This window comes from Miniopterus natalensis, chromosome 2 (assembly GCF_054644295.1).
Source record: "Miniopterus natalensis isolate mMinNat1 chromosome 2, mMinNat1.hap1, whole genome shotgun sequence".
Taxonomy (NCBI): Eukaryota; Metazoa; Chordata; class Mammalia; order Chiroptera; family Miniopteridae; genus Miniopterus; species Miniopterus natalensis.
Window position 1 is genome coordinate 80912621 of NC_142082.1, and position 14057 is coordinate 80926677.

The 14057-nt window shown below is 35.8% G+C and overlaps 1 protein-coding gene across 1 annotated transcript in view; it reads right to left on the minus strand.

Annotated features, from left to right (window-relative positions):
- Nucleotides 1-14057, minus strand: part of CPB2 (carboxypeptidase B2) — a 30813-nt gene that overhangs the window by 3654 nt on the left and 13102 nt on the right. The window contains 4 exon segments of the mRNA XM_016219528.2: nucleotides 340-427; nucleotides 2230-2432; nucleotides 7842-7935; nucleotides 9807-9917. Coding sequence (XP_016075014.2) covers nucleotides 340-427; nucleotides 2230-2432; nucleotides 7842-7935; nucleotides 9807-9917 — 496 coding nt within the window.

Below are 14057 nucleotides of genomic sequence, written 5' to 3' on the forward strand. Positions count from 1 at the left end.
TGGTGACCTTGGACATCTTACATATTCTTTTCACCCTTTATGACCTTTTCTGTTTCACTCAACCAGTGTGATGCCAATTCTTTAATCCCTGCTCTATAGCAATGAGCATATTCCCTAAATATCATTTTGTCTTCTTTTTAAATATTCACTTGCTAATATAGCCTACTCAGTACTGTCATAGCTATTATGCTTCCATTTGTAATTGTTATAATCCATTTTTTTTCATGTGACTTTGTTTAAAGATTCCATTTAGAAAAATTAAATCTACATGGAAAAAACAAACACAGATTTTTTTTTAGTACCTCACATTTTTCTAAGACCTTAAGAAGAAATACTAACATAAACTTTCTGAGCCACTGTCATATGTATGTCTGGTATCTTTACTAATACTCTCAATAGTATGGACTGCTTCACTGGCCAGTAGAGACTGAAATCAATAGAATATGAAATTTCAGTTAATGTAAAGCTTTAAAACAGGACAGGTAGAAGTTTCTAAAAAAACTAATCATATATTAATTGGCTCAAGTTATATATATATGAAGAAATATAGAGTAGGATGGTGGTGGTCAGGAGTTGGGGGTGGGGTAATGGGGAAATGTTGGTCAAAGGATACAAACTTCCAATTATAAGAAGAAAAAGTCCTGGGGAACTAATTTACAGCCTGATGACTATAATATTGTATATATACTTGAAAGTTGCTTAAAGAGTAGATCTTACATGTTCTCAACACAAAAGAAAAAATTGTAATTATGTGAGATGATAGATGGTTTAACTCATTTTATGGTGGTAATCATTTCACAACATACAAGTGTATCAAGTCATTGCATGGTACACCTTAAATTTACACAATTTTATGTGTCAATTATATCTCAATAAAGTTGGAAAAAACTGTACATATGAAAAATCTGCATTTACCCAAAGGTAAATCAAGAAGAATAAATTAACTTCAGAAGATGCTTTTTTGCTTTATGGAAATCACAATTGGATGACTCTAAAAATAGACTCTTCCAATACCTTGAAAATTTTATTTAATTTGAAGAAAAACTTAATTCTCACCAGCCTTTTATAGGAATTTATTTATTTTGTAAAATGAAATATAACTATATTTCAAAGGCAAACAACTTGGGGTTATCTTATTCTTAGACAAAATTATCACCAAACTTTAAATCCAATTCCCTTCTCATTCTCAGAAACTCTATTTTACTCTTTTGTAAAATGTCTAATAATTTCCTAAGACTCATACAACAAAAAAGGTATTGTCTCTGGTATGAAGCAGGATAATAACTAAGTCCCATGTTCCACTACATTTGTTTCTAGCTTACCCAGATCTTTTCTGAAGTTGGGTGGTATTCACTGTTACTTTCTTGAATAACCCGGAGAAATATCAGTGGATACTACGTGCCATTCCTTTGTTCAAAATAAAAGTTTGAATGGAGCCCCACTGTCTACAGAATGAAATGCAAATTTATCCTAACATTCAAATAAGCTTACCTTATCTTCACAAGCTGACCTCATCTACTTTCTGATGGTATCGGCCTACACTTTGGCACTCTCACAATCTCCTGAACACACTTCCTGTGGGAAACACCATCTCTCAGCTTGGAAGGTCTTCCCTTCCCTGTCCATCTATGGAAATCCTATCTTTCAATGTTTGGCTGAAATCATATCTGTTCCTTGTCATCATAGCAATTTATCATTCCCTTTTCTTTACTTTTACTGTGTTTGTCTAATACATTCCAAAAAGTAGGGGGGAGAGCTGTTCTTGTCTCAGTGCTGCAATTGGAGATACTTTTAATAGGACCCTTGGGGGTTAGGGATGTCAGCATGCAAACAATTCCTAATGCTAGTATCAAATTGATGAGTGTTGTGCTGAGACTTAATCTGTGGTGACTATTGCAGAAAGCTAGGGACCAAAAAGCAGATGCATAATTCCAAAAACTCTTGTCCTGGTCCTTGCTTATGTAACTTTACATGTAGATCACATCCCAGTGGAATGGTTCCCTCCTGACCTTCAGTGAGGGTCTGATTTTTTTCTTAAAGAGCCCATCTGCTGGCCTGAAGTTCATGTCCTCAGGGTAAGACCCTGTTTTTTACAGTCCTTCAATGAACTTTTATCCTGGGTTACTCCTGTAGAGTTAGGCCAGAACTGTAGAGGAGTTTTTGATTCTTGAACTAAATATTATTTTATTTCTGAAATGCTAATGATAAAAATAATTAAGCAGCACTTACCAGTTCCTCATGGTCCTTGCTTTTGCTTCTGTTATAGGAATATGGGAACACTATCTTCTGGAAGTAGGAATGCATCATGATGTAAGCTTTAATATGGTTGATATTTCTTTTCAAGAAATTAGCCACCACCTTCACTTCTGGTTCTGACTCGGGGTAAAGTCCACAGTAGATTTCTGAGCATGAAAATCTTGATGCACCCTTCTCTGTGGTGAAATTGATAGGCTGAAATTATGAGGGAACACAAACACCACTGTAATTTGTGATTTCCCTTATAATGTATTCTCCTAATACTATGGTATAACATTTTTAGATACTGGATTAGATAGAGCTCTGTTTATGATGTCCACTAAATGTTATGTTCCTTTTGAAGTCAATTATTTATATGCCTTCATAGCAGACACCCCAACAGTTGCTGCCTGGGTGAAGCCATCTTGCAACCTTGAGAAGGTCTAAGAGAGCCTCAGAAATGCTAGCCCTGTCTCCAAACTCTTGGTTATATGAGAAAAATAAACCACATTTTCTTTAATCCATTATAAGTTTGTTTTTATGTAGTTTAAAAATTGCTAATTAGCATAGCCCATAAAAGAAATGACTTATTTGGGAACTCAGAATATACAAGTCTGCTTTCAGTGCTACTTCTAACTTGCTGAAGTGGTTTAGTAAATAAAATGGGATGGTGATATTTGGTGCCAGAATAATGTTTACTCATTCCTTTGAAAGATTATAGCATATATTACTTTGAATGGTAGCCTGTCTCCCAATACTTTTCCTTCCTGTCCCTAATTCATAGGGATAGATCCCCAGGGAGCCATCTCTGACTGAAAAACTATTTCCTCCTGGAAACAGTTGATTAGGTCTGAATTGTGTCCTAAAAATCTAAATCCCTGCATTGATAACTTGAAATCAAGATGAAGATCCTAGTCTCAGTTCAGCTGCTCTTTTGAACAAAGAAGACAGCAACAATAACACCGCCGACTGACACCCACAGAGCACATGCTCTGTATGAGGAACTCTACAAAGATCTACACAACGTATTTCACTTAATCCTCACAGCAGCCCTATGAAGTATATGCTGTTATTTTAGGAGATGCAAATTGGACATTCTTGTTGGTAACCATCCTTTACAATAAGAATTTATGTGACAAATTGTTAATCACCCAATCACTTTACTCTAATCTTGGCTTTGGGTAAGTCTATACTTCAATTTCCTTATCTGCTAAGCGGAAAAAAAATACATTGAATGAGTATTTAACGAGGATCCAATGAGCTAATGCATATAAAGTGCTTTGCACAGTGCCTGGCAGATACTAAGTGTTTACTGTCTGTTGTTTCTTATTGTAGTCGTTGTTGTCGTCGTCGTCATCATCATCATCATCGTCTGTACTGGGATCCAAAAAAGCCAGTGTGCATCACAGAGATGAGATGGGGAGAGAAAGGGCTCACTGAGTCCCCTGTGCTGCTCCAGGCCCAGTTCTGGTCTGTGTCTGTGCCCAGCTGCATCCTTGTCTTTGAGTTTCTTCGACCGCTCCATTACCCTTACAGAACCTGTCTTTCTTATTTAAGCTTGTTCTGTTTTCTTCCTGTTATTTGCAGCAGAAACAACCTTAATGTTTGTTAAACATTCTTTGTCTCAAAGGAATGTTGTGCTAAACATCCAAGGCCTTCCCAAGTATTTTATTTGTTTTAATTTTTAACCAATATTATGATTGGACAAACCACTTTTGAGAGTTTGGTTAACTTTGAATACTCCTGACCTTTTTTCACTGATATATAGTTCTAGAGAATAGAGTTTATACAGGGTGGGACAAAGGTAAGTTTACAGTTGTTTGTATGGAAAATAATACAATAATTGATAAATAATAATACATGAATAAACTCTGTGTTTTGTGTACTTACAACTTTAAACTTACTTTAAAAAAAATTTATCTTTATTGTTGAAAGTATCACAGATGCCTCCCTTTTTCCCCATTGACCCCCTTCATCCTGTACCCACCCCCTGCCCCACCCTGTATATTGGGGGTAGACATAGGAGAGGACGTGAAAGAGTTAAAGGAAGAGGCTGTGTCTTAATATAAATCCTCAGACCAGAGCTGTTCAATAGAAATATATTGTAAGATATATATTTAAGTTTTCAAGTAATCATTTTAAAAAAAGAAACAGGTAAAACTAATTTTAATAATATAGATTATTGAACCCAATATGTACAAAGTATTATTATTTCAAATGTAACCAATATAAAAATTATTCATGAGATATTTTGTTACTTTTTCACACTAAGACTTCAAAATCTGTGCACATTTTACAATCACTGCACATCTCAATTCAAACAAGCCACATTTCAAGTGCTCGATGGCCATATGTGACTAGTGGCTACTGTAGTGGACAGTGCAGCTTCAAATCTCATTCTAAAGATGGCAAACATTTTAGTAGAAGAGCCAGGCAGTCAGGAAACTTAAGTTTGAGACTGCTTTCCATTAAGCAGGCATGTAAATCTGAGCAAACTAGCTCGTCTAAGTGCTTCACCCGTACCAAGAGGTACCTGGTCTGCCAGGTCCCTTGCAGTTCAAGAAATATCAGGAGAGGCAAATTCATAGAGACATAAAATAAATTAGAAATACCAGGAGCTGGGAGAGTAGGGAATGAGGACATATTGCTTAATGATTACAGAGTTTTTGTTTGGGATGATGAAAGTTTTGGAAATGAATATTGGTGATGGTTTAACTAGATTGTGAATGTACTTAATGCTACTGAATTGTACACTTAAATGGTTAAAATGGCAAATTTTATGATATATATATCATAAGATTATATGATATAATATATAGTATATACCCACTGCAAAAACTTTGTAATTTAACTTACCTTTTTTTTAAACTTACTATTTTAGAAAATGAGTTGACCTGTCTTAAAAAGTTTGAGACCAGAGGTTTTCACAAAATGCCCCTTGTTATAGACTGAATTCTGCCCCCCCCCAATTTATGATTAAGTCCTAATCCAAAATGTGCTTTATTTGCAAATAGGGCTTTTAAGTAGGTAATTAAGTTTTAATGAAGTCATAGAGGTGGAGCCTTGATCTAATATGGCTGATGTCCTTATAAGAAGAGAGAGAGAGAGAGAGGGAACCAGTGATGCACACAACACAGTGAAAAGGCCCTGTGAGGACGTGACGGGAAGGTAGCCACCTGCACGCCGAGAGGAGAGGCCTTGGGAGAAACCCACCCTTCTGACATCTTGATCTTGGACTTCAAGTCTTTCTCTTGTTTAAGCCACCCAGTCTGTGACATTTTGTTTTGACAGCCCTAGCAGAGAAATACACCATCAAACCCATTCCCATTCCCATATCTAACACACACAGACAATTTTAGACAGAGGAAGAGTAAAACGAACAGAGGCTTGATATGTCACTTCCTATTAATAAGTGAGGCACTCTAATAGATCCTTTACAAAGTACCATAAAGGCACATTCTAGGTTTAGGGACAAGAAACAGAGAAGATTTAATTCTCCTTTCTCACTGGCCAACTTACGTAGTACTGAAGAGATTCTGGGGCACTTGTCACAAAAGAGTCCTTACAAATACTTTTTGTTTTACTTTGAACTCTCTCTTGTCTATAAGGTTGCTGCTTCTGTTTCTGTTTTTAACTCTTGTGACATATAATAATATATCACAACATAATATGATATAGTACAGCACCATGCCTAAGAGGGGCCTGAGATATTTCTTTTTGGTAATAACAGAATATATTTTGACCACTTTGCTATTCAAATTAGGTAACATTGGCTTTACATGGAAAATATTAAGTAAAATAGAGCACCAAAAGTGCTTAAAGATAAAATAAGTTCCAAAAGGGAATTTATAACTGAAGAGTGATTGTCAGACATACAAGAATTTCAATAAGCCCTGGCTGGTGTGGCTCAGTTGGTTGGGTGTCATCCTGTGCACCAAAAGGTTGTGGGCTCCATCCCAGATCCCTGGTAGGGGGCATGCAGGAGGCAGCCCATTGACGTTATGCTCTCATATAGATGTTTTTCTCTCCCTTTCCCTTTCTCTCTCTAAATATCAATAAACTATAAAACCTGGCTTTATGTCCCCCATTTTCCCCCTCCACCCATCTCCCACCCCATCCCAGGCCTTCACTTGTCTATTGTCTGTATCCATGCGCTATGCATATATGCTTATAAATTCTTTGGTTAATCTCTTCCTGCCCCCACATCTGTAATACTCTCAAAAACAAACAAACAAACAAACAAACAAACAAACAAACAAAACTGGCTTTGTATCCCAGCTCCTTCACTTTTTAGCTCTGTGATGTCCAGCAAGGGACTTAATCCTTTAAAGTCTGGGATTCTCCATTCATGATATTTTGATAATGAAATCTAGGAGATAAACTATGTAAACTGCTCAGCACTTAGTAACTGTCAGCCCTATTTATTCAGGTTTATTTTATATTAGCTGCTGCTTCTCTGACTTCCTGCCAACTAATCACTGCTACAGCAGTCTTGGTGTCTCAGTGGGCACTTTTATTGGACGATCTTAAGAATGGCTCTTAACAGAGAAATCACTATGTAGTTCCCTTGAGTCTGAAAGTAGAATTAACAGCTCTTTCCTTTCTTTACCGACTACATCTCTAGCTCTCTTAGAACAACTAAATCTATTTACATGTTTATTGAATTAACATTTTTGGAGAACCCTCCATGTTTCAGACACTGGACTAGGTCATGGATAATGATCCTTGCCCCCATGGAGTGTCTAACCTGGAGGGGGAAGGAAAGAAGAAAATAAGGTAAGTACTCTGTTGTGGGGTTTTCCTATGTGCCCTGGGATAATGATGAAATGTTCAAAAGCATGAATTTTCACTTCTTTTCTTTAAAGAAAAATGTAAGATCATTGACATAGGATTGTGTAGGACAAAGGAGTAGGAAGAAGAGGGTGTTTCTGTGGTTACAAAAGCTTTGTCCTCTTGTAGTCCCCAAGGATCCAGGTGTGCCCACTCCTGGTAATACAGGTGATTCAAGCTTATTGTTCAGTGTAGTTTTATTTTGTAACTGTTTCTTAAATGCAGTGACTATGAAATATAATGGGAGTCTGGAGGATAAACTAACACTTAACCTCTCTGAGAGCAGACAATATTCTTGAATGCCTAAATCAATAGTCACTGAGTACCTTAACACATTCAAATCAAGGAATAATAAACTCCCACTGTGCTAGACACTATAGAAGTAAACATTTATCTATGCAATTAAAATGAGAGATACCCGCCCAACATTGGTTTCTGCTGTTCTACAGATGAAATTATTTGTTTATTAAAGCAGGAAATTTAACAGTCACTTCCTTATTATTTTAGAAAAATAGAATTAAGAATTTTGAAGCTAGATGGGACTTTAAAGAACTGGTCTAACTTCTTTCAAAGATGAGGAAACAGCAGGAAGGAGAGGTTAAGGTAATTTGCTGACTTTAGGTAATATTCACAGCATTACATTTAACTAAAATGTTTATTATTTAAATTATTTCCCCATTCAGATAGACCTCCCCTATCTGAATTAATGCACCTTTCTTTATGAATACCACCTTTCTAATGAAGAAACATTGCCCAAAATGAAACAAACAACCTACCACACCAGTGTTTGGAAGCAAAGTTCCTGTTCAGGTCTGTTCCAATGCAAGGACTGTTTTCATGAAAAGAACTGTTCTTTCTCCACATTTGATTCTAAATAAACAAAATGTTTGTGGTTTAAGGAAAGACAGGACTTTTAAAGCCTAAGAGGCCAAGGCTATGTTTCTCTCCTGCAATCCCATCCCTTCATCATTTGGTCTGGTCCTGCCAAGGCAACCACAGACGGGACTCAAAATTCAATAAATCTAGGAGCTTTTTTCATAGCTAATTTTTAAGTTGATAATTTTGTATGGCCTGGGAATGATGTTATAAATATCCAAATGGCCCTTGGCAGAAAAAAGGTTCCCCACTCCTGCCTTACTCTCACCAACCCTTCTAACAAGCCTCCCAGTCTGCTTACAAAACCCCAGCCTGTGGTTTGGTAGCAACAATTTCTGTGGAGAAATTAGGTTCTCAAACTGCAGGGATTAGTTGGCAGAGTTAAGACACAAAGGAAAGCTGAAAAGTAGAAACATTTTAAGGGTGGCTAAATTCCATTGTGATTCTGGTGAAGGCATAAATTTATTATAAGATCAACATATAGATGTGATCACTTACTGAACATCAAATTTGTACTATATGCTATGCTAGGTATTTCTCATTTACTTAGTTTAGAATTTGCCCACCCCCACCTGCGAACTTTTACTCACAGTATTCCTCTCACCTGAGATAATTCTTTCATTAATCTCTATTCTGATCTCTTCTGCATAAATTACCTCCTACGTGAAACTACAGTATTCCTGTATAATCCCATATGATTATAATCAGGGCAATTATTCTCATTCTCTGTAGCGTTTATATGTGCTACTCAAGTAGGTTTCTCTTAACTGACATATGCTCAGCTATGTTTTATGTGCCCCTCATTAAATTAGAAAGGAATGTAGTTCATATTGCTTGAGTAATTTTACATGAATCATGATATTGATGGGCTAGAAAAACTATTGATAATGGTTTCCAATATAGATGAGATTGATCAGGATACTCATGCTAAAAATTGAATTAAAATGCACTAAGGTTTAAATTCACATATCAGTTAGAATAAAAGTTCCATTAGAATTCTGTTCTAAGTCTTGCAATTTATGATTTACAAATCAAAATGCTATTCAAAGGATACCTAGTAAGAATAAATGGATCTAGACATTGTACATCAATGGTAACTAATATTTCAAAAAGAGTCACAACTAAACATTATACATATCCTGATCTGAGAACACACTATCACAATGAAGTAGTCTTGCCAAAAATTCAATTCTGAATCTGATTAAGCTTTTAGAATCCAAATATCAAGTTTTAGAAAATACGGAGAACAGAGGAATAGGTTAAATTGCATGGCAAAATGCAACTAGCAAATCCAGACAATGGGAAACTCTTTCGTTCAATGATTAAATTGCAAGAAAGAGTGAGAGGGTGAGCATCTATGGATTAATAGAATCAAAAGATGTATAAATCAATCACAACATGTTAGCCTTATTTAGGTCCTCAGTCAAAGAAACTTATTAAAAAGTTATTATATAATTGGAAATTTAAATATTGATTGAACCTTTTATTTTAAGTAATAATTTAAAATTTTTAGATATACTTGTACTGTGGTTATTTTTTAAAGAGCTTTTTTAGAGATGCATACTGAAATATTTATTTATCCTGTCTGAGATCTGCTTTAAAATAATATGGGTAAGGTAGAAGCAGGTTGAGATAAAAATAGATTGGCTATGAAGTGATTATTTCTGAAGCTCCCTGACAGGTAGATAGGAGTTTACTATACAATTATTTCCACTCAAATATGGTTGAACTTTTCCATAATGAGAATTAATATTTTTTTTTATAATGAAACCATTGTGCCAAGATCCAGGATTTTACACATAATTCAGCCAGTGTATCCTATATCCCCAAAGAGGGAAAGTTTTATTTCCTTCGCCTTCACCTACCTTTTTCCACGTGTACTCATAACTATCCACATTAACTACTGGCATAAAATAGAAATCCATGTACCTCAAAAGATTGGTATACAGATTTTCTTCCCCATAGAACTGAGTTACCTACAGGTTAAACCAAGGATGTTTAATAATATATCTTTTAAGTTCTTCTAAACTTAGTCTGTTTCTTTTGTGTGTTTTCTATTTTTTTAAATTTTTTTAAATTAATTTTTATTTATTTATTTTTTATTTTTTTTAATTTTTGTTCAAAATATTACAGATGTCCCTTTTTCTCCCCATTGACCCGTTCCACCCCACACCCACCCACCTCCCCAGTCCCTCTCCAAACCACTATCTGTGTCCTTGGGTTATGCATATATGCATATAAGTTCTTTGGTTAATCTCTCCCCCTCCAGCCATCTGCCCCCTCCATCCCTCTGAGATTCCTCAGTCTGATCCATGCTTCCACATATAAGTGAGATCATGTGATGTTTGTCTTTCTCTGCCTGGCTTATTTTGCTTAGCATAATATTCTCCAGGTCCTTCCATACTGTCCCAAAGGGTACGAGATCCTTCTTTACAGCTGCATAGTATTCCATGGTGTAAATGTCCTGACCATTTTTTACCCACCCATCTACTGATGGGCACTTGGGCTGTTTCCAGATCTTAGCTATTGTAAATTGCGCTGCTATGAACATAGGGGTGCATATAATCTTTCTGATTAGTATTTCAGAATTCTTAGGATATGTTCCTAGAAGTGGGATCACTGGGTCAAAAGGCAGCTCCATTTTTAAGTTTTTGAGGAACCTCCATGCTGTTTTCCATAGTGATTGCACCAGTCTGCATTCCCACCAGCAGTGTACTAGGGTTCCCCTTTCTCCACACCCTCACCAGCATATGTCATTTGTTGCTTTGTAGATCGCAGCCATTCTGACGGGTGTGAAGTGATATGTCATTGTGGTTTTAATTTGTGTCTCTCTGATGATTAGCGACATTGAGCATTTTCTCATGTGTCTCTTGGCCATCTGTATGGCCTCTTTGGAGAAGTGTCTATTCAGGTCCTTTGCCCATTTCTTAATTGGATTGTTTGTCTTCCTCTTGCTGAGTAGTATGAGATCTTTGTACACTTTGGAAATTAACCCCTTATCAGATACATCCTTGGCAAATGTTTTCCCAGACCATGGGGTTCCTTTGTATTTTGAGGTGGTTTTCTCTTGCTGTGCAGAAGCTTTTTAGTTTGATGTAGTCCCATATGTTTATTTTTTCTTTTGTTCCTCTTGCCCTAGGAGATGTATCAGCTAAAATTCCACTACCTGAGATGTTTGTGACTTTACGGCCTATGTTTTCTTCCAGGATTTTTATAGTTATACGACTTACATTAAAGTCTTTTATCCATTTTGAGTTTATTTTTGTGTACGGTGAAGGTTGGTGGTCTAGTTTCATTTTTTTGCATTTACCTTCCAATTTTCCCAGCACCATTTATTGGAAAACCTGTCTTTTCTCCGTTGGATGCTCTTGCCTCCTTTGTCAAATATTAACTGACCAAAATGGATTGGGTCTATTTCTAGGGTCTCTGTTCTGTTCTATTGATCTATATGTCTGGTGTTGTTCCAATACCAGGCTGTTTTGGTTACAATGGCTTTGTAATACAGTTTGATATCTAGTAAAGTGATCCTTCCCACTCTTTTCTTCTTTCGCAAGATGGCTGCAGTTATTCAGGGTCTTTTTTGGTTCCATATAAATTTTTAGAATATTTGTTCTAGCTCTGTGAAATATGCTGCTGGTATTTTAATAGGAATTGTATTGAATCTATAAATTGCACTGGGTAGTATGGACATTTTAATGATATTAATTCTTCCAACCCATGACCATGGTATTTTCTTCCACTTGTTTATATCTTCCTTTATTTCTTTTTTCAGTGTCCTGTAGTTTTCTGAGTACTGGTCTTTTATATCCTTGGTTAAGTTTATTCCTAGGTATCTTATTTTTTCAGTTGCAATGGTAAATGGTATTGTTTTTGTAATTTCTCTTTCTGAGAGTTCATTGTTGGTGTATAAAAATGCCATTGATTTCTGGATGTTAATTTTGTATCCAGCTACCTTGCTGAACTCATTATCAAATCTAGTAGTACTTTGATGGAGTCTTTAGGGTTTTCTGTGTACAATATTATATCTTTTGTGCATAATGACAGCTTTACTTCTTCCTTTCCAATTTGGATACCTTTTATGTGTTCTTCCTGTCTTATGACTGTCACAAGGACTTCCAGTACTATGTTGAATAAGAGTGGTGAAAGTGGACATCCCTGTCTTGTTCCTGTTTTTAAGAGAGATGGTTTTAGTTTTTGACCATTGAATATGATGTTGGTTGTAGGTTTGTGCCTTTATTATGTAAAGGTATGATCCCTCTATTCCCACTTTGCAGAGAGTTTTTATAAAAAATGGGTGCTGGATTTTGTTGAATGCTTTTTCTGCATCTATTGATATGATCATATTATTTTTGTCCTTTTTGTTTATGTGATGTATCACATTTATTGATTTGCAGATGTTATACCAGCCTTGCATCCCTGGAATAAATCCCACTTGGTCATGGTATAGAATCTTTGTAATGTATTGCTGAATCCAGCTTGCTAATATTTTGTTGAGGATTTCAGCATCTATTTTCATCAGGGATATTGGCCTGTAATTTCTTTCTTTGTAGTGTCTTTATCTGGTTTTGGGATTAGGATGATGCTGACCTCATAAAAAGAGTTTGGGAGTTTTCCCTCATCTTGAATTTTCTGCAATAGTTTGAGTACAATAGATGTTAATTTTTCTTTGAATGTTTGATAAAACTCTCCTATAAATCCATCTGGTCCAGGACTTTTATTTGCTGGGAGTTTTTTGGTTACTGCTTCAATGTCATTAATTGTTATCGGCCTGTTTGGGTTCTCTGCCTCTTCTTGATTCAGCTTTGGAAAGTTGTATGCTTCTAGGAATTTGTCCATTTCACCCAGGTTGTCTAGTTTGTTGTATATAGTTGCTCATAGAATTTTCTTATGATCCTTTGTATTTCTGTTGAGTCTGTTGTTATATCACCTCTTTCATTTCTGATTTTATTTATTTGGGTCCTCTCTCTTTGTTTCTTGGTGAGTCTGGCTAAAGGTGCATCAATCTTATTTATCTTTCAAAGAACCAGCTTCATTGATTTTTCATTGGTTTCATTGATTTTTTGTATTGTTTAAGTCTCTATGTCATTAATTTTTTCTCTGACCTTTACTATTTCCTTCCTTCTACTTCCTTGGGGTTTTTCTTGCTACTCTTGTCCTAGTTCTTTTAGTTATTGTATTAGGTGGTTTCTTAGAGCTTTTTCTTGGTTCTTGAGATAGGCCTGTACTGCTATAAACTTTTCTCTTAGGACTGCTTTCACTGTGTCCTATAGATTTTGGTTTGTCGTCTGTTCATTTTCGTTTTTTTCCAAAGAGTGTTTGATTTCTTCCTTGATCTCATTGGTAACCCATTCATTGTTTAATACAGTGCTATTTAGCCTCCATGTGTTTGAATATATTTAGCGGTTGATTTCTAGTTTCATGGCATTGTAATCCGAGAAGATGCTTGATGTGATTTCAGTCTTCTTGAATTTGTAGAGACTTGCCTTGTGCCCTAACATGTGGTCTATTTTTGAGAATGTTCCATGTGCACTTGAGAAGAATATGTATTCTGCTGCTTTGGGATGAAATGTTCTGTAAATGTCAATTAAGTCCATTAGATCTAGTGAGCCATTTAAGGTCTGTGTTTCCCTGTTGAATTTTTGTCTTGATGATCTGTCCAATGCTGACAGTGGGATGTTAAAGTCTCTCACAATGATTGTGTTGCTGTCAATCTCCCCTTTAAAGTCCCCCAAGAAATTTTTTATATATTTAGGTGCTTCTATATTGGGTGCATAAACGTTTATAAGGGTTATTTTCTCCTGTTGGATTGATCCCTTTAGTAATATGTAGTGACCACCTTTGTCTCTTGTTATGGTCTTTATTTTGAAGTCTTTTTTGTCAGAAATAAGTAATGCTACCCAGCTTTTTTTCCTTTCCATTTGCATGGAATATTTTTTTCCATCCTTTTACTTTTAACCTGTATGAATCTTTTGCTCTCAGGTGGGTCTCTTGTGGACAGCATATGTTTGGGTCCTGTTTTCTTATCCATTCATCTACTCCTTGTCTTTTAATTGGACCATTTATTCTGTTTGCTTTTAAGGTTACTATTAATATAAACTTATTTAGTGCCATTTTCC